The 22,784-nt window shown below is 46.0% G+C and overlaps 1 protein-coding gene across 2 annotated transcripts in view; it reads right to left on the reverse strand.

The window, feature by feature from the left end:
* LOC123757978 (lysine-specific demethylase 9) overlaps positions 1-22,784 on the reverse strand; it is a 125,943-nt gene that overhangs the window by 61,040 nt on the left and 42,119 nt on the right. For both annotated transcript variants that reach the window (XM_045742046.2, XM_045742044.2), the window contains exon 2: positions 19,631-19,788. Coding sequence is in view for 1 of the 2 variants with exons in the window: in XM_045742044.2 (XP_045598000.2) it covers positions 19,631-19,788 (158 nt within the window). In the remaining variant the exon portion in view is untranslated. The remainder of the gene's footprint in view (positions 1-19,630; positions 19,789-22,784) is intronic.

The following is a 22,784-nucleotide window of genomic DNA, read 5'->3' on the forward strand; positions in this document are numbered from 1 at the left end:
AAGACGCCTTAATCCACTTGACCATCACGACCGGACAAAATGAGGTGATAGCCGAGGCTATTTGAACCACCCCACCGCCGGCACTCGGATAGTAATCTTGGGCATAGCATTTTACCAAATCACCTCATTCTTTGGGGCACACGTGAGGAACACAAATGCGAACAAGCCTGAATGGTCCCCAGGACAATATGCAACTGAAAACTCACACCCCAGAAGTGACTCGAACCCATACTCCCAGGAGCCACGCAACTGGTATGTACAAGACGCCTTAATCCACTTGACCATCACGACCGGACAAAATGAGGTGATAGCCGAGGCTATTTGAACCACCCCACCGCCGGCACTCGGATAGTAATCTTGGGCATAGCATTTTTACCAAATCACCTCATTCTTTGGGGCACACGTGAGGAACACAAATGCGAACAAGCCTGAATGGTCCCCAGGACAATATGCAACTGAAAACTCACACCCCAGAAGTGACTCGAACCCATACTCCCAGGAGCCACGCAACTGGTATGTACAAGACGCCTTAATCCACTTGACCATCACGACCGGACAAAATGAGGTGATAGCCGAGGCTATTTGAACCACCCCACCGCCGGCACTCGGATAGTAATCTTGGGCATAGCATTTTACCAAATCACCTCATTCTTTGGGGCACACGTGAGGAACACAAATGCGAACAAGCCTGAATGGTCCCCAGGACAATATGCAACTGAAAACTCACACCCCAGAAGTGACTCGAACCCATACTCCCAGGAGCCACGCAACTGGTATGTACAAGACGCCTTAATCCACTTGACCATCACGACCGGACAAAATGAGGTGATAGCCGAGGCTATTTGAACCACCCCACCGCCGGCACTCGGATAGTAATCTTGGGCATAGCATTTTACCAAATCACCTCATTCTTTGGGGCACACGTGAGGAACACAAATGCGAACAAGCCTGAATGGTCCCCAGGACAATATGCAACTGAAAACTCACACCCCAGAAGTGACTCGAACCCATACTCCCAGGAGCCACGCAACTGGTATGTACAAGACGCCTTAATCCACTTGACCATCACGACCGGACAAAATGAGGTGATAGCCGAGGCTATTTGAACCACCCCACCGCCGGCACTCGGATAGTAATCTTGGGCATAGCATTTTACCAAATCACCTCATTCTTTGGGGCACACGTGAGGAACACAAATGCGAACAAGCCTGAATGGTCCCCAGGACAATATGCAACTGAAAACTCACACCCCAGAAGTGACTCGAACCCATACTCCCAGGAGCCACGCAACTGGTATGTACAAGACGCCTTAATCCACTTGACCATCACGACCGGACAAAATGAGGTGATAGCCGAGGCTATTTGAACCACCCCACCGCCGGCACTCGGATAGTAATCTTGGGCATAGCATTTTACCAAATCACCTCATTCTTTGGGGCACACGTGAGGAACACAAATGCGAACAAGCCTGAATGGTCCCCAGGACAATATGCAACTGAAAACTCACACCCCAGAAGTGACTCGAACCCATACTCCCAGGAGCCACGCAACTGGTATGTACAAGACGCCTTAATCCACTTGACCATCACGACCGGACAAAATGAGGTGATAGCCGAGGCTATTTGAACCACCCCACCGCCGGCACTCGGATAGTAATCTTGGGCATAGCATTTTTACCAAATCACCTCATTCTTTGGGGCACACGTGAGGAACACAAATGCGAACAAGCCTGAATGGTCCCCAGGACAATATGCAACTGAAAACTCACACCCCAGAAGTGACTCGAACCCATACTCCCAGGAGCCACGCAACTGGTATGTACAAGACGCCTTAATCCACTTGACCATCACGACCGGACAAAATGAGGTGATAGCCGAGGCTATTTGAACCACCCCACCGCCGGCACTCGGATAGTAATCTTGGGCATAGCATTTTACCAAATCACCTCATTCTTTGGGGCACACGTGAGGAACACAAATGCGAACAAGCCTGAATGGTCCCCAGGACAATATGCAACTGAAAACTCACACCCCAGAAGTGACTCGAACCCATACTCCCAGGAGCCACGCAACTGGTATGTACAAGACGCCTTAATCCACTTAACCATCACGACCGGACAAAATGAGGTGATAGCCGAGGCTATTTGAACCACCCCACCGCCGGCACTCGGATAGTAATCTTGGGCATAGCATTTTACCAAATCACCTCATTCTTTGGGGCACACGTGAGGAACACAAATGCGAACAAGCCTGAATGGTCCCCAGGACAATATGCAACTGAAAACTCACACCCCAGAAGTGACTCGAACCCATACTCCCAGGAGCCACGCAACTGGTATGTACAAGACGCCTTAATCCACTTGACCATCACGACCGGACAAAATAAGGTGATAGCCGAGGCTATTTGAACCACCCCACCGCCGGCACTCGGATAGTAATCTTGGGCATAGCATTTTACCAAATCACCTCATTCTTTGGGGCACACGTGAGGAACACAAATGCGAACAAGCCTGAATGGTCCCCAGGACAATATGCAACTGAAAACTCACACCCCAGAAGTGACTCGAACCCATACTCCCAGGAGCCACGCAACTGGTATGTACAAGACGCCTTAATCCACTTGACCATCACGACCGGACAAAATGAGGTGATAGCCGAGGCTATTTGAACCACCCCACCGCCGGCACTCGGATAGTAATCTTGGGCATAGCATTTTACCAAATCACCTCATTCTTTGGGGCACACGTGAGGAACACAAATGCGAACAAGCCTGAATGGTCCCCAGGACAATATGCAACTGAAAACTCACACCCCAGAAGTGACTCGAACCCATACTCCCAGGAGCCACGCAACTGGTATGTACAAGACGCCTTAATCCACTTGACCATCACGACCGGACAAAATGAGGTGATAGCCGAGGCTATTTGAACCACCCCACCGCCGGCACTCGGATAGTAATCTTGGGCATAGCATTTTACCAAATCACCTCATTCTTTGGGGCACACGTGAGGAACACAAATGCGAACAAGCCTGAATGGTCCCCAGGACAATATGCAACTGAAAACTCACACCCCAGAAGTGACTCGAACCCATACTCCCAGGAGCCACGCAACTGGTATGTACAAGACGCCTTAATCCACTTGACCATCACGACCGGACAAAATGAGGTGATAGCCGAGGCTATTTGAACCACCCCACCGCCGGCACTCGGATAGTAATCTTGGGCATAGCATTTTTACCAAATCACCTCATTCTTTGGGGCACACGTGAGGAACACAAATGCGAACAAGCCTGAATGGTCCCCAGGACAATATGCAACTGAAAACTCACACCCCAGAAGTGACTCGAACCCATACTCCCAGGAGCCACGCAACTGGTATGTACAAGACGCCTTAATCCACTTGACCATCACGACCGGACAAAATGAGGTGATAGCCGAGGCTATTTGAACCACCCCACCGCCGGCACTCGGATAGTAATCTTGGGCATAGCATTTTACCAAATCACCTCATTCTTTGGGGCACACGTGAGGAACACAAATGCGAACAAGCCTGAATGGTCCCCAGGACAATATGCAACTGAAAACTCACACCCCAGAAGTGACTCGAACCCATACTCCCAGGAGCCACGCAACTGGTATGTACAAGACGCCTTAATCCACTTGACCATCACGACCGGACAAAATGAGGTGATAGCCGAGGCTATTTGAACCACCCCACCGCCGGCACTCGGATAGTAATCTTGGGCATAGCATTTTACCAAATCACCTCATTCTTTGGGGCACACGTGAGGAACACAAATGCGAACAAGCCTGAATGGTCCCCAGGACAATATGCAACTGAAAACTCACACCCCAGAAGTGACTCGAACCCATACTCCCAGGAGCCACGCAACTGGTATGTACAAGACGCCTTAATCCACTTGACCATCACGACCGGACAAAATGAGGTGATAGCCGAGGCTATTTGAACCACCCCACCGCCGGCACTCGGATAGTAATCTTGGGCATAGCATTTTACCAAATCACCTCATTTTTTGGGGCACACGTGAGGAACACAAATGCGAACAAGCCTGAATGGTCCCCAGGACAATATGCAACTGAAAACTCACACCCCAGAAGTGACTCGAACCCATACTCCCAGGAGCCACGCAACTGGTATGTACAAGACGCCTTAATCCACTTGACCATCACGACCGGACAAAATGAGGTGATAGCCGAGGCTATTTGAACCACCCCACCGCCGGCACTCGGATAGTAATCTTGGGCATAGCATTTTACCAAATCACCTCATTCTTTGGGGCACACGTGAGGAACACAAATGCGAACAAGCCTGAATGGTCCCCAGGACAATATGCAACTGAAAACTCACACCCCAGAAGTGACTCGAACCCATACTCCCAGGAGCCACGCAACTGGTATGTACAAGACGCCTTAATCCACTTGACCATCACGACCGGACAAAATGAGGTGATAGCCGAGGCTATTTGAACCACCCCACCGCCGGCACTCGGATAGTAATCTTGGGCATAGCATTTTACCAAATCACCTCATTCTTTGGGGCACACGTGAGGAACACAAATGCGAACAAGCCTGAATGGTCCCCAGGACAATATGCAACTGAAAACTCACACCCCAGAAGTGACTCGAACCCATACTCCCAGGAGCCACGCAACTGGTATGTACAAGACGCCTTAATCCACTTGACCATCACGACCGGACAAAATGAGGTGATAGCCGAGGCTATTTGAACCACCCCACCGCCGGCACTCGGATAGTAATCTTGGGCATAGCATTTTACCAAATCACCTCATTCTTTGGGGCACACGTGAGGAACACAAATGCGAACAAGCCTGAATGGTCCCCAGGACAATATGCAACTGAAAACTCACACCCCAGAAGTGACTCGAACCCATACTCCCAGGAGCCACGCAACTGGTATGTACAAGACGCCTTAATCCACTTGACCATCACGACCGGACAAAATGAGGTGATAGCCGAGGCTATTTGAACCACCCCACCGCCGGCACTCGGATAGTAATCTTGGGCATAGCATTTTACCAAATCACCTCATTCTTTGGGGCACACGTGAGGAACACAAATGCGAACAAGCCTGAATGGTCCCCAGGACAATATGCAACTGAAAACTCACACCCCAGAAGTGACTCGAACCCATACTCCCAGGAGCCACGCAACTGGTATGTACAAGACGCCTTAATCCACTTGACCATCACGACCGGACAAAATGAGGTGATAGCCGAGGCTATTTGAACCACCCCACCGCCGGCACTCGGATAGTAATCTTGGGCATAGCATTTTACCAAATCACCTCATTCTTTGGGGCACACGTGAGGAACACAAATGCGAACAAGCCTGAATGGTCCCCAGGACAATATGCAACTGAAAACTCACACCCCAGAAGTGACTCGAACCCATACTCCCAGGAGCCACGCAACTGGTATGTACAAGACGCCTTAATCCACTTGACCATCACGACCGGACAAAATGAGGTGATAGCCGAGGCTATTTGAACCACCCCACCGCCGGCACTCGGATAGTAATCTTGGGCATAGCATTTTACCAAATCACCTCATTTTTTGGGGCACACGTGAGGAACACAAATGCGAACAAGCCTGAATGGTCCCCAGGACAATATGCAACTGAAAACTCACACCCCAGAAGTGACTCGAACCCATACTCCCAGGAGCCACGCAACTGGTATGTACAAGACGCCTTAATCCACTTGACCATCACGACCGGACAAAATGAGGTGATAGCCGAGGCTATTTGAACCACCCCACCGCCGGCACTCGGATAGTAATCTTGGGCATAGCATTTTACCAAATCACCTCATTCTTTGGGGCACACGTGAGGAACACAAATGCGAACAAGCCTGAATGGTCCCCAGGACAATATGCAACTGAAAACTCACACCCCAGAAGTGACTCGAACCCATACTCCCAGGAGCCACGCAACTGGTATGTACAAGACGCCTTAATCCACTTGACCATCACGACCGGACAAAATGAGGTGATAGCCGAGGCTATTTGAACCACCCCACCGCCGGCACTCGGATAGTAATCTTGGGCATAGCATTTTACCAAATCACCTCATTCTTTGGGGCACACGTGAGGAACACAAATGCGAACAAGCCTGAATGGTCCCCAGGACAATATGCAACTGAAAACTCACACCCCAGAAGTGACTCGAACCCATACTCCCAGGAGCCACGCAACTGGTATGTACAAGACGCCTTAATCCACTTGACCATCACGACCGGACAAAATGAGGTGATAGCCGAGGCTATTTGAACCACCCCACCGCCGGCACTCGGATAGTAATCTTGGGCATAGCATTTTACCAAATCACCTCATTCTTTGGGGCACACGTGAGGAACACAAATGCGAACAAGCCTGAATGGTCCCCAGGACAATATGCAACTGAAAACTCACACCCCAGAAGTGACTCGAACCCATACTCCCAGGAGCCACGCAACTGGTATGTACAAGACGCCTTAATCCACTTGACCATCACGACCGGACAAAATGAGGTGATAGCCGAGGCTATTTGAACCACCCCACCGCCGGCACTCGGATAGTAATCTTGGGCATAGCATTTTACCAAATCACCTCATTCTTTGGGGCACACGTGAGGAACACAAATGCGAACAAGCCTGAATGGTCCCCAGGACAATATGCAACTGAAAACTCACACCCCAGAAGTGACTCGAACCCATACTCCCAGGAGCCACGCAACTGGTATGTACAAGACGCCTTAATCCACTTGACCATCACGACCGGACAAAATGAGGTGATAGCCGAGGCTATTTGAACCACCCCACCGCCGGCACTCGGATAGTAATCTTCGGCATAGCATTTTACCAAATCACCTCATTCTTTGGGGCACACGTGAGGAACACAAATGCGAACAAGCCTGAATGGTCCCCAGGACAATATGCAACTGAAAACTCACACCCCAGAAGTGACTCGAACCCATACTCCCAGGAGCCACGCAACTGGTATGTACAAGACGCCTTAATCCACTTGACCATCACGACCGGACAAAATGAGGTGATAGCCGAGGCTATTTGAACCACCCCACCGCCGGCACTCGGATAGTAATCTTGGGCATAGCATTTTACCAAATCACCTCATTCTTTGGGGCACACGTGAGGAACACAAATGCGAACAAGCCTGAATGGTCCCCAGGACAATATGCAACTGAAAACTCACACCCCAGAAGTGACTCGAACCCATACTCCCAGGAGCCACGCAACTGGTATGTACAAGACGCCTTAATCCACTTGACCATCACGACCGGACAAAATGAGGTGATAGCCGAGGCTATTTGAACCACCCCACCGCCGGCACTCGGATAGTAATCTTGGGCATAGCATTTTACCAAATCACCTCATTCTTTGGGGCACACGTGAGGAACACAAATGCGAACAAGCCTGAATGGTCCCCAGGACAATATGCAACTGAAAACTCACACCCCAGAAGTGACTCGAACCCATACTCCCAGGAGCCACGCAACTGGTATGTACAAGACGCCTTAATCCACTTGACCATCACGACCGGACAAAATGAGGTGATAGCCGAGGCTATTTGAACCACCCCACCGCCGGCACTCGGATAGTAATCTTGGGCATAGCATTTTACCAAATCACCTCATTCTTTGGGGCACACGTGAGGAACACAAATGCGAACAAGCCTGAATGGTCCCCAGGACAATATGCAACTGAAAACTCACACCCCAGAAGTGACTCGAACCCATACTCCCAGGAGCCACGCAACTGGTATGTACAAGACGCCTTAATCCACTTGACCATCACGACCGGACAAAATGAGGTGATAGCCGAGGCTATTTGAACCACCCCACCGCCGGCACTCAGATAGTAATCTTGGGCATAGCATTTTACCAAATCACCTCATTCTTTGGGGCACACGTGAGGAACACAAATGCGAACAAGCCTGAATGGTCCCCAGGACAATATGCAACTGAAAACTCACACCCCAGAAGTGACTCGAACCCATACTCCCAGGAGCCACGCAACTGGTATGTACAAGACGCCTTAATCCACTTGACCATCACGACCGGACAAAATGAGGTGATAGCCGAGGCTATTTGAACCACCCCACCGCCGGCACTCGGATAGTAATCTTGGGCATAGCATTTTTACCAAATCACCTCATTCTTTGGGGCACACGTGAGGAACACAAATGCGAACAAGCCTGAATGGTCCCCAGGACAATATGCAACTGAAAACTCACACCCCAGAAGTGACTCGAACCCATACTCCCAGGAGCCACGCAACTGGTATGTACAAGACGCCTTAATCCACTTGACCATCACGACCGGACAAAATGAGGTGATAGCCGAGGCTATTTGAACCACCCCACCGCCGGCACTCGGATAGTAATCTTGGGCATAGCATTTTACCAAATCACCTCATTCTTTGGGGCACACGTGAGGAACACAAATGCGAACAAGCCTGAATGGTCCCCAGGACAATATGCAACTGAAAACTCACACCCCAGAAGTGACTCGAACCCATACTCCCAGGAGCCACGCAACTGGTATGTACAAGACGCCTTAATCCACTTGACCATCACGACCGGACAAAATGAGGTGATAGCCGAGGCTATTTGAACCACCCCACCGCCGGCACTCGGATAGTAATCTTGGGCATAGCATTTTACCAAATCACCTCATTCTTTGGGGCACACGTGAGGAACACAAATGCGAACAAGCCTGAATGGTCCCCAGGACAATATGCAACTGAAAACTCACACCCCAGAAGTGACTCGAACCCATACTCCCAGGAGCCACGCAACTGGTATGTACAAGACGCCTTAATCCACTTGACCATCACGACCGGACAAAATGAGGTGATAGCCGAGGCTATTTGAACCACCCCACCGCCGGCACTCGGATAGTAATCTTGGGCATAGCATTTTACCAAATCACCTCATTCTTTGGGGCACACGTGAGGAACACAAATGCGAACAAGCCTGAATGGTCCCCAGGACAATATGCAACTGAAAACTCACACCCCAGAAGTGACTCGAACCCATACTCCCAGGAGCCACGCAACTGGTATGTACAAGACGCCTTAATCCACTTGACCATCACGACCGGACAAAATGAGGTGATAGCCGAGGCTATTTGAACCACCCCACCGCCGGCACTCGGATAGTAATCTTGGGCATAGCATTTTACCAAATCACCTCATTCTTTGGGGCACACGTGAGGAACACAAATGCGAACAAGCCTGAATGGTCCCCAGGACAATATGCAACTGAAAACTCACACCCCAGAAGTGACTCGAACCCATACTCCCAGGAGCCACGCAACTGGTATGTACAAGACGCCTTAATCCACTTAACCATCACGACCGGACAAAATGAGGTGATAGCCGAGGCTATTTGAACCACCCCACCGCCGGCACTCGGATAGTAATCTTGGGCATAGCATTTTACCAAATCACCTCATTCTTTGGGGCACACGTGAGGAACACAAATGCGAACAAGCCTGAATGGTCCCCAGGACAATATGCAACTGAAAACTCACACCCCAGAAGTGACTCGAACCCATACTCCCAGGAGCCACGCAACTGGTATGTACAAGACGCCTTAATCCACTTGACCATCACGACCGGACAAAATGAGGTGATAGCCGAGGCTATTTGAACCACCCCACCGCCGGCACTCGGATAGTAATCTTGGGCATAGCATTTTACCAAATCACCTCATTCTTTGGGGCACACGTGAGGAACACAAATGCGAACAAGCCTGAATGGTCCCCAGGACAATATGCAACTGAAAACTCACACCCCAGAAGTGACTCGAACCCATACTCCCAGGAGCCACGCAACTGGTATGTACAAGACGCCTTAATCCACTTGACCATCACGACCGGACAAAATGAGGTGATAGCCGAGGCTATTTGAACCACCCCACCGCCGGCACTCGGATAGTAATCTTGGGCATAGCATTTTACCAAATCACCTCATTCTTTGGGGCACACGTGAGGAACACAAATGCGAACAAGCCTGAATGGTCCCCAGGACAATATGCAACTGAAAACTCACACCCCAGAAGTGACTCGAACCCATACTCCCAGGAGCCACGCAACTGGTATGTACAAGACGCCTTAATCCACTTGACCATCACGACCGGACAAAATGAGGTGATAGCCGAGGCTATTTGAACCACCCCACCGCCGGCACTCGGATAGTAATCTTGGGCATAGCATTTTACCAAATCACCTCATTCTTTGGGGCACACGTGAGGAACACAAATGCGAACAAGCCTGAATGGTCCCCAGGACAATATGCAACTGAAAACTCACACCCCAGAAGTGACTCGAACCCATACTCCCAGGAGCCACCAGGTCGTGATGGTCAAGTGGATTAAGGCGTCTTGTACATACCAGTTGCGTGGCTCCTGGGAGTATGGGTTCGAGTCACTTCTGGGGTGTGAGTTTTCAGTTGCATATTGTCCTGGGGACCATTCAGGCTTGTTCGCATTTGTGTTCCTCACGTGTGCCCCAAAGAATGAGGTGATTTGGTAAAATGCTATGCCCAAGATTACTATCCGAGTGCCGGCGGTGGGGTGGTTCAAATAGCCTCGGCTATCACCTCATTTTGTCCGGTCGTGATGGTCAAGTGGATTAAGGCGTCTTGTACATACCAGTTGCGTGGCTCCTGGGAGTATGGGTTCGAGTCACTTCTGGGGTGTGAGTTTTCAGTTGCATATTGTCCTGGGGACCATTCAGGCTTGTTCGCATTTGTGTTCCTCACGTGTGCCCCAAAGAATGAGGTGATTTGGTAAAATGCTATGCCCAAGATTACTATCCGAGTGCCGGCGGTGGGGTGGTTCAAATAGCCTCGGCTATCACCTCATTTTGTCCGGTCGTGATGGTCAAGTGGATTAAGGCGTCTTGTACATACCAGTTGCGTGGCTCCTGGGAGTATGGGTTCGAGTCACTTCTGGGGTGTGAGTTTTCAGTTGCATATTGTCCTGGGGACCATTCAGGCTTGTTCGCATTTGTGTTCCTCACGTGTGCCCCAAAGAATGAGGTGATTTGGTAAAATGCTATGCCCAAGATTACTATCCGAGTGCCGGCGGTGGGGTGGTTCAAATAGCCTCGGCTATCACCTCATTTTGTCCGGTCGTGATGGTCAAGTGGATTAAGGCGTCTTGTACATACCAGTTGCGTGGCTCCTGGGAGTATGGGTTCGAGTCACTTCTGGGGTGTGAGTTTTCAGTTATATATATATATATATATATATATATATATATATATATATATATATATATATATATATATATATATATATATATATATATATATATATATATGTTGTACCTAGCAGCCACCAGATTAACACCTAGATTACCATCAGAGCGCCGTCGGGATGGTGGGGTAAATAGCTTCGGCTACCATCATCTTTTAACAGGTCATGATGGTCGAGTAGTGAAGGTGTCCTGTACGTCAGATGCATAGTGCTCCTGGCAGTATGGGTTCGAGTCACTTCTGGGGTGAGAGTTTTCAGTTGCATATATGCCTGGGGACCATTCAGGCTTGTTCGCATTTGTGTTCTTCATGTGTGCCCCAAAGAATGAGGCGATTTGATAAAATACCATGCTCAAGATTACCATCAGAGTGCTGATGGGATGATGGGGAATTAGCCTTGGCTACCATCATCTTTTGTCCAGTCGTGACAGTCCAGTGGTTAAGGGGTCCTGTACACCAGTTGCAGAGTGCTCCTGGCAGTGTGGGCAGCTGTACAAACAATAAGGGAGCCCACTGGTCAGACCCATACAGCACGGCTGGAAGAACAGGCTCGAATGCCTCCACTGCTACCCTGGAAGTGGGAAAACCCCCGGGACTGCCCGAGTCCCAACCTAACCAGACCCTGCCCCAACCCCAAAACCCACCTACAGTTCGGAGCTGGAAGCTAGGAGAAGGAAGCATGCACAACAGAAGGGGAAGGATGAGGAAGAGCGGATGGAACCAGAGCCGAAGCGACTAAGTCGGACCCCTATAACCAAAACGGGGCAGTCTTAGGGTATCCGGAACTACAACCAACCTAGAGCATTGCAGCAAACTAAACCTAGCATGCAATGCCGCAGCTGCCACCACCTGCATATCATGATCAGTGGCTTGGGTGAACGGGAGCACATACAGACAACACCCGTCGAACGACTGTCAAAAGGAATCACTGACCCAACAGGCAGCATGGCAGAAGCACAACCGGCGAGTGTCACCCTGAGAATGGGACAGAGCAACCTTCAAACTTACAAGACGCGAGGGGGGGACTCAGGGGAATACATCCATCGGACCACATAGCCCCCGTGGAGTTTCCCAGGGCCCAGTCGAGCCTGGCCTCGGGCCGGGCTTGGGGAGTAGAAGAACTCCCAGAACCCCATCAACCAGGTATCAACCTTAGCCATGGTTACACTCTAAGGGAAGCGCGTAACCATGTAAGAAGAAATATTAGTGCATCAGGGCTACTCACACAGTCAGCTGGTGGCGGCCTTCAGGGCGGCCACCACCAGCTGACTGTGTGAGTAGCTACGTCTTAAGTGCCTTTACTCACCATACAAGCTTAGATGTACAGTTATGGTGAACAAAACATGTAAATACTTATATATAACGTTTGTGTATAGTGAATAGTGTCGGCGATTTCAACTTGAAATCCATAGACTAGGAGGCATATGAAGCTAGAACAGAGGATTTTTGGACTTTTAAATTCGTAAACCTTATCCTGGAAACATCCATGTTTCAACATGTAAAAAAAACTACCAGGATGAGGAAAGGGGATGTTCCCTTTATGCTGGATTTGATATTTACCAGGAGAGAAGATATATTTGACATTCAGTACCTCCCTCCCTTGGGTAAAAGTGACCATGTCTTTTTGGGAATTAAGTATGCCATGTGTTATAATCTGAAAGAAAATGAGGTTGAAGCAGTTGAAAAGCCTGATTTCAGGAGAGGTCATTATGGGGAACTCAGACATTTCTTTAAGGAATTTGACTGGAAAGACTTGCTGTTAGGACATGAAGTAAATGATATTTATGTCAAGTTTTGTGAAATATATGATAAAGGCACAACCAAATCTATACCAAAGCAGGATGCAGAACTAGGAAACAGAATTGGTTCGACAAATATTGCGAGAAGGCTAGAGACCAAAAGACAAAAATGGAAACAATATAGGTAGAGGCCAAACCCCCAAACATACCAGCGATACAAAGATGTGAGAAACAACTACACGGCAGTGAGGAGTGAGGCAGAAAGAAATTTTGAAAAAGGGATTGCTGACAAATGTAAAACAGAACCAGGTCTATTCTATAAATTCATAAACAACAAATTGCAGGTAAAGGATATTCAGAGGTTGAAAATGGGAAATAGATTCATGGAAAATGAAAAGGAAATGTGTGAAACATTAAACGAAAAGTTCCAAAGTGAGGTTTGTATAAAATGAAATCTTCAAGGAACCAGGCAACATAAGAATTCCAGAGAACAACATAAGAGCACATAGAGGTGTCTAGATACGAAGTGAAAAAAATGCTCAAGGAGCTAAGTAAGAACAAAACAGTTGATCCAAATGGATTTCACCATGGGTTCTAAGAGAATGTGCACCTGAGCTCAGCATTCCACTTGCAGCTCATTTTTCAGACATCCCTGTGTACAAGAGTCGTAGCAGATGTGTGGAAAAAGGCTAACATAGTTCCAATCTACAAAAGTGGCAGCAGGGAAGACCCCCTCAATTATAGACCTGTATCACTGATAAGTGTATTAAAAGTAAATGGGTAGAACACCTTGAGAGAAATGATACAAAGTCAGACAAGCAGTATGATTTTCGATCTGGAAGATCCTGTGTATTGAATTTACTCAGTTTTTATGATCGAGCCACAGAGACTCTACAGGAAAGAGATGGTTGGGTTGACTGCATCTATTTGGACCTAAAAGAAAAGAAAAAAAAAAGCTTTCGACAGAGTTCCACATAAGAGGTTGTTCTGGAAACCGGAAAATATTGGAGAAGTCGCATGCAAGATTCTAACATGGATGAAAAATTTTCTGATAGAAAAATGAGGGCAGTTATCAGAGGCAATACATCGGACTGGAGATATGCCACAAGTGGAGTCCCACAGGGTTCAGTTCTTGCACAGATAATAGGAAGGATAAGAAACTTATATGATTGACATGCCCTTCAAGAAGACCTGGACAAAATAAGTATATGGAGCACCACTTGGCAAATGGAATTTAATGTGAATAAATGCCATGTTATTGAATGTGGAATAGAAGAACATAGACCCCACACAACCTACAAATTATGTGAGAAATCTTTAAAGACTTCTGATAACGAAAGAGATCTAGGGGTGGTTCTAGATAGAAAACTATCACCTGAGGACCACATAAAGAATATTGTGCGAAGAACCTATGCAACGCTTTCTAACTTCATAATTGTTTTTAAATACATGGATGGCGAAATACTAAAGAAATTGTTCACGACTTTTGTTAGGCCAAAGCTAGAATATGCAGCGGTTGTGTGGTGCCTATATTACATCAACAAACTGGAATAGGTGCAAAGACATGCTACTAAGTGGCTCCCAGAACTGAAGGGCAAGAGCTACGAGGAGAGGTTAGAGGCATTAAATATGCCAAAACTAGAGGACAAAAGAAAAAGAGGCGATATGATCACTTCGTACAAAATAGTAACAGGAATTGATAAAATTGAAAGGGAAGATTTCCTGAGATCTGGAACTTTAAGAACAAGAGGTCATAGATTTAAACTAACTAAACAAATATGCCGAAGAAATATAAGAAAATTCACTTTCGCAAATAAAGTGGGAGACAGTTAGAACAAGTTAGGTGAGAAGGTGGTGAAGGCCAAAACCGTCAGTAGTTTCAAAGCGTTATATGACAAAGAGTGCGGGGTAGACAGGACACCACGAGCGTAGCTCTCGTCCTGTAACTACACTTAGGTAATTACACACACACACACCTATGGAAGAGCTTCCTCCATCAGCAGAATACTCACCAAGAAGGGGACAAGAGAATGAATATAGTACAAGGAAGTGAGCTTCAAGGCAATGTACGTTAATATAGATGGAATTACAAATAAAACAAGTGAACATGGAGAATGGGCACTAGAAGAAAACCCAGCCATGATAGCACTCACAGAAACAAAGTTAACGAAAACCATAACAAATGCAGTGTTTCCACAGGACTATTATGTGGTGAGGAAAGAGAGAGCGAAGGGAGGAGGAGGAGGAGGAGGAGGTGTAGCTCTGCTGATAAGAAAAGGCTGAGTTTTGAGAAAATGATTATTCAGGTCTGAGAGGATTTCAGTGACTATATAACAGGTACCATAGCAATTGGAGGACAAAAAATTAGAAGTAGAAGTTATATATAACACCCTACTAAACGACATTAGACCCAGACAGGAATATGATAGAAACAACATGGCCACCATTAATATAATAGAGCAGCAACAGCTTCTGTCGCTAGCAGGAACGGATCCAGACTACTAATCATGGGAGACTTCAACCACGGGAAGATAGATTGGGAGAACAGAGACCCACATGGCGGATCAGACACATGGAGAGCTAAGCTGCTGGACATGGCAACACGAAACTTTCTAAGCCAACACATCAAGGTACCGACAAGAATGAGAGGAGAGGATGACCCAGCTATTCTTGATCTGATATTTACCCTAAACGAGTCAGATATAAGGGAAGTTAAGTTGGAAGCCTCCTTGGGAATGAGTGATCACAGTGTATTGATCTTTGAGTGCCTGGTAAAGCTAGGATTTATTTCTCCACAAAAAAAAAGAACCAGGAAACAAAGGGCTGGCGTACCGAAAGGGAAATTATGAGGAGATGAGAAAATTCCTAAGGGATATACCATGAGAGACAGAACTCAGAACTAAGTCTGTACACAACATAATAGACTATGTCACCAAAAAGTGTCAGGAGGCAATAAACAGGTTTATCCCGGCTCAAAGGGAAAAAAACAAGAAGCAAAAGAAAAATCTGTGGTTTAATAGGGCATGTATGGAAGCAAAGGGGTGGAGGAACTTCCGAAATAACAGAACACCTGAAAGCAGAGATATACCAGGAATGAGTATGTTAGTGAGAGAAGAGAAGCTGAGAAAAAGTATGAAAATGATATAACTAATAAAGCCAATACCAAACCAAAGCTACTCCACAACCACATCATGAGGAAAACAACAGTGAAGGAACAGGTGATGAAACTTAGAACGGGTGAGGACAGGTACACAGAAAATGAGAGAGAGGTGTGTGAAGAATTCAACAAGAGGTTCCAGGAGGTCTTCAAAATAAAACAAGGTGAGGTCACTGCACTAGGAGAGGTGGCAGTGAACCAGGCGGTCATGGAATCTCTTGACCTCATCTCTTACAGGAGATGAGGTCAAGAGGTACCTGTTGGATCTAGACGTGAGAAAGGCTGTTGGCCCAGACAGAATCTCACCATGGGTATTAAAAAGAGTGTGCAGAAGCACTTTGCTTGCCACTCTCCACAGTGTATAGTAGGTCACTGGAGACAGGAGAGCTACCAGAAATATGGAAGATGGCTAATGTAGTCCCAATATATAAAAAGGATGACAGACAAGAAGCACTAAACTACAGGCCAGTGTCCCTAACTTGTATACCATGCAAGGTGATGGAAAAGATCGTGAGAAAAAACCTAGTAACATATCTGGAGAGAAGGGACTTTGTGACAACCCATCATCATGGGTTCAGGGAGGGTAAATCTTGCCTTACAGGCTTAATAGAATTCTACAACCAGGTGACAAAGATTAAGCAAGAAAGAGAAGGATGGGCAGACTGCATTTTCTTAGACTGTCAGAAAGCCTTTGACACAGAACCCCATAAGAGGCTGATGAATAAGCTGGAAAAACAGGCAGGAGTAACTGATAGGGTGCTCCAGTTGGTAAGGGAGTACCTAAGCAATAGGAAGCAGAGAGTTACAGTGAGAGGTGACACCTCAGATTGGCGTGAAGTCACCAGTGGGATCCCACAGGGCTCTGTACTCGGACCTATCCTGTTTCTGATATACGTAAATGATCTCCCAGAGGGTATAGACTCATTCCTCTCAATGTTTGCTGATGACACCGAAATTATGAGAAGGATTAAGACAGAGGAGGACATCTTCAGGCTTCAAGAAGACCTGGATAAGCTGCAGGAATGGTCAAACAAGTGGTTGTTAGAGTTTAACCCGAGCAAATGTAATGTAATGAAGATAGGTGTAGGGAGCAGGAGACCAGATACAAGGTAGCATTTGGAAGATGAAATACTTCGAGTCAAAGAGAGAGAAAGACCTAGGGGTTATATCACTCCAGACCTGTCCCGTGAAGCCCATATCAAGAGGATAACTTCAGTGGCACATGCCCAGTTGGCCAACATAAGAACGGCCTTTAGAAATTTGTGTAAGGAATCATTCAGAACTTTGTATACCTGTACCACATATGTTAGACCAATCCTAGAGTATGAAGCTCCAGCATGGAGTCCATATCTAGTCAAGCATAAGACTAAGCTGGAAAAGATTCAAAGATTTGCCACCAGACTTGTACCCGAACTGAGGGGTAAGAGCTACGAGAAGAGACAACAGGAATTAAACCTCACGTCACTGGGAGACAGATGAGTTAGGGGGGACATGATCACCACATACAAGATTCTCAAAGGAATTGATAGAGTAGATAAAGACAGACTATACCAGGAGCACACACACTAGGGAACACAAGTGGAAATTGAGTGCCCAAATGAGCCATAGAGACATAAGAAATAATTTTTTCAGTGTCAGAGTAGTAGACAAATGGAATGCATTAGGAAATGATGTGGTGGAGACTGACTCTATACACAGTCTCAAGTGTAGATATGATAGAGCTCAGTAGGCTCAGGAACCTGTACACCAGTTGATTGACAGTTGAGAGGAGGGCCAAAGAGCCAGAGCTCAACCCCTGCAAGCACAACTAGGTAAGTACACACGTGGTTTTCAATCTGGAAGATCCTGTGTATTGAATTTACTGAGTTTCTATGTTCGAGCCACAGAGATTTTACAGGAAAGGGGTGGTTGGGTTGACTGCATTTATCTGGACCTAAAAAAGGCTTTCGACAGAGTTCCACATAAGAGGTTGTTCTGGAAACTAGAACACATTGGAGGGGTGACAGGTAAGCTGCTAACATGGATGAAAAATTTTCTGACTGATTGAAAAATGAGGGCAGTAACAAGAGATATGTAACGGACTGCAGAAATGTCACAAGCAGAGTCAGATTAATTAAAAAGATTAACACTTTCTCCACTCAAGTGGCGTGTGAGCGCGTCACTAAGTTTTGTGCAGGTTCCACAAAGCTGACTCTGACGGGAGTCACGAGAATAAATATTTGTATAAATTCCAATTTCGATCCGATCTACTTGGGAATAGTTTAGAAATGTTTGCCATGAAATTTACGTTCCCTCTAACAGCCGAAGAGCTTATTTGAGAGGACGGCATGGCAGTGAATCATCGTGGTAAAACTATTGTAGTATTGACACGACGAAGTATGATCGACGTAGTTTTTATATTTGTTGCCGGTCGAACGCATCCTTATGTGACGTTTTATACTGTACTTATGTTCTTCTAGAACATTCTATTGCGAACACATTGGTACAAAAATTAAAATACGTACATCGAAAAATAATGTCAGAACAGTGAATTGAATATACACTTTTCAATGCGAGTTTCGCCGATATGCCGCCGCGGGTAACACTTCGGACACTTCCCACACTCCTGTGGGTCGGTTGTGACATTGATTCTATATTTATATGCATATGTCCGTGTAGATAATTTTATTGCGATTTCAGTGATACCAAAATTAACCCTGTAGGACAAGTGTGGAGTTGACAACCCTGATGATAGTAGAAACATTTCGTTGCTGTCTGGCGCTCACGGCTAGTCATCGACGTAGTTTTTTATTTGGTGCTGATCTAACTTATGTTTTGGTGACATTTTATACTTATGTTCTTCCAGAACATTCTATTGCGAGCACATCGGTACCAAAATGAAATATGTACATCGAAAATTAACGTCAGGACAGTCAAAAGAGTATACACTTTTAAATAGTTGCCGCTCGATCGCCGAGACGCTCATTTCACTTGGGCAAAGTTTTTTTCAAACGCCGTTTTCGCGAAAGTGTTAATCAGGTGAATAATTAGGTCTTTGGGATAGGAGCTGCCTCGTATGGGCCAATAGGCCTTCTGCAATTACCTTTTTTCTTATGTTCTTATGAGCTTCGTCCCCCATTTATCCCCTATGTATCCCCCTTGTTTTTACCTTTATCACCTGACCTCGTACGGGTATAAATCAACGAGTTCTGTAATTTCTATTCACTTGAGAATGAACCATGGAGGTTCGAAACGTTGTGCAAATTGTATAAATAAGTGTAATACATTCTATAGTAATTCACTTTTTTCTTCATCTTGAAATAGCGAAAATGAGTTTTGGAAAACTGTGTTTTAATATGGCATGCACAAGGTGTGTGATGTCACTACTAACTCATAATTTTATTCTGGTTCAGGTTTTAGATTCTACCGAATCCAAGACCTATTTATATGAACTTACCCTATGCCGGTGTTTCTTATGATGCACCCTTTCTCTATCTCTTTCCTTGTGCTTCTTTTTCTTGTGATGGTGATGGTGGTGGTGATCCCTATGGTGGTGGTGGTGATGGTGATCACTTGTATCCAATGGGCCTGATTCTGCACTGCATAAAGGTGGTTCTGTAAGAAAAAATACAAGTAAATTAATAAAAACTTCATAATAAAAAAAATACAGTACAAAAGCCTGACACACTACTCAATAAAATTGTTGCTCAAACATCCTGCCCTGCCCAGGGAGTGAATGCAGACCAAATCATCTGTGAGCCCGGCCAGACTGGGCTCGGGGAGTTTAAGAACTCCAAGAACCATCTCCAGGTATGAGCAGCATTTCTGGTGATTTCAAAATCAGTGAGACTATTGCTGGCAGCTGCCTGCATAACTACCACAACCCGGCTGATTCTACACTTCCTGCAGAAGCCCAAGTCTATTGTACTCTTCAGACCATTTCTCGCCATCCAGCTAGTTATTTTATTGTGCACATTCAGGCATGTAAATTATGGGATCTCTCTCTCGTTTCCATTTCACCATATAATTTTTCTTTCTGCTAATAAGTTTGCTTTGTAATGTTCAGTAATTTTTTAAATTAAGAAAACTAAATGGCTACCGGAACTCAAAGACAAGCGCTACGATGAGAGTTAAGAGGCATAAATACAGTATGCCATAACTAGAAGATAATAAGAAAAAGAGGCGATATGATCATTACATACAAAATAGTAAAGGGAGTCGACAAAATTGATTATGAAGAACTCCCGAGACCTAGAACTTCATGGACAAGAGCTTCATGATTAAAGCAAACTAAACAAAGCTGCTAAAGAAATATAAGAAAATTCCTTTTCACAGAGTGGTGGACAGTTGGAACAAGTGAGGTGTTGGAGGCCAAAACCTTCAGTAGCTCTAAAGCATTATATGACAAGAGTGCTGGGAAGTTGTAGCAAATCTACATAGCTGCTGGGAACATAAACTTAACTCTCATCCTGTAACTACACTTAGGTAATTACTAAATCAAAGGTAGTCAGATATTATTCCTAGATCTTACACGTGTTATTTTCATTCTATGAAATCTGAATATAACTTGCATTCTGTATCCTTTCTGTCAGTGTCCGTCAGTCAGGAAGAGATTCAGCTAGCCTCAAAGAGTGTCCGTCAGTTAGGAAGAGATTCAGGTATTCTTGAAAATATCTATGGAAAACACCACCATGGAAGCCGCTAACACTGTTCATCTATGCTACTTTTATCAGATGCATCATCACTGAATGCAGAAAACGATTCATCTATGTATCATCTAAATAAATTGGAGATAGCATAGGATTGCAAGGGTGACGCTCAGAGCTACAACTGGATACGCTCGCTGTATCGTCCTCATAGGTGCTGTATCACTTGCATCCGACCTTTATCTTTCAATACCAGGTTGGACAGCTGTTTGGGAGCCAGAGGCACAGGTGCCACCCATGGTTGCTCATTCAGTACTAACCCAGCCAGCAGCCCTAGGGCATTCTGGGAATTTTTTCCAAGATGGCTGCCTCTCACTGGAGGTCCTAAGAGTCCATTTCGTACACAACCAACCTCTCACACATTTAGAATGGGTACGGAAAAATCAACGCGAGTTTTCTCGGTTGGCGCAGCTTCCCGCCGACCGAGAATACTCGGCTGGCGCAGTTAAGTGGTTAGTGCATGAAGCATTTGGAAACACACTGCACTTAAGACCGTGGGAAGTTGCCCAAGGGTTACCGTTACCACACGCCCAACCACACATTGGCTACACCACTACTGAAAAGTTTATACTCTTTTTATGTTTCTGACCTTCATTTTCGTTGTAGGTGTTTTATTTTGGTATCAATGTGTTAATGAAATGTTCTAGAAGAACATATGTATTACATGTCACCAAAGCTAACGTGATGCTGGCACCAAATAAAAAACCAAGTCGTTTATTAGCCGTTCACGCCAAACAGCGCGAACATGTTACTACTCTTTTCAGGTTTATCAAGTCCAAACTTGTTCAATATCGTTCTTTTTTGTATCACTGTGATCACAATAATATTTCCTACACAGACATATGCATATAAATTAGACAAGATGGGCGCGCCTCACCCTCAACGACCCCTAAAGTCGTCGAAGCCTTACCTGCTAGAGCACACTCATTGCCACACCCGCTACACCCAATACACAAGACAAACACATACATTTTGCTAACAAGTTTTTGTGCAACATTGTTCATTGTGGTATCAAATTATTCGCAATAAAATGCCCTAAATAGAAAGACAAATATAAGCAATAACAACCACAATATATATACAGAGCACCACTTGGTTCCCGAACTTTAGTTATCAGAAACTTCCTTTTTCCCAATTGGGGTTGGGGAGTTACAATTTAATCTTCCTACACGAACTAAGTTCGGGTAGAAAGTAGTCCGCCAAGCTTCACGCCGGCCGGGGTTGGGGTTACCCTACATGAACCAAGTTCGGGTGAGGAAGCGGACTGCCAAGCGTCGTGCCGGCCCGTGGTGGTTTGATGGTTTAGTTTGCCCATTGACCGTGTCGGGCGCCGCCTGCTACCCTGTGACGTCACAGATTCACGGCCTATTGTTCCCATTGTTTGAATTTGTCACGAGACTGAAGTGTTCATTCCGTGACTTTGTTTTACATATCGGCACAATCAAGGAACATCCGTGCACCATATCGACTCCAAATGCACGCATTGTGTCAGTGAAAGCATCTACAAGCGGGTTACTAAAAGAAAGAGGTTAGTGATGACATTTGGGAAGAAAGTTGAAATAATTAAGAAAGTGGAGAGTGGTGTCCCTAGAAGTGTCGTGTGCACTGAATATGGCACTAGTAAAAGTACTGTTTTTTATCTTCTTAAGGGTAAACCTATCATTTTTTTACTATTTCTCTAGAAGTGAAAGTGATAAGGCAATATGAAATAGAAAGGTAGTAAGTAAAGCAAAAGTGGAGTGTTGATAACGCAGTGTGGGAGTGGTACAAACAGAGACGTGAGGTGACGAAGCCAGTGGCAGGCTGGCTGCTCGTGGAAAAGGCGCGTGAATTTCACCAAGCAATGAAAATTACTCAAAAGTATGTATACAGTGATGGATGACTCAGAAGCTTTAAAACCCGTCA

This window comes from Procambarus clarkii, chromosome 40 (assembly GCF_040958095.1).
Source record: "Procambarus clarkii isolate CNS0578487 chromosome 40, FALCON_Pclarkii_2.0, whole genome shotgun sequence".
NCBI lineage: Eukaryota > Metazoa > Arthropoda > Malacostraca > Decapoda > Cambaridae > Procambarus > Procambarus clarkii.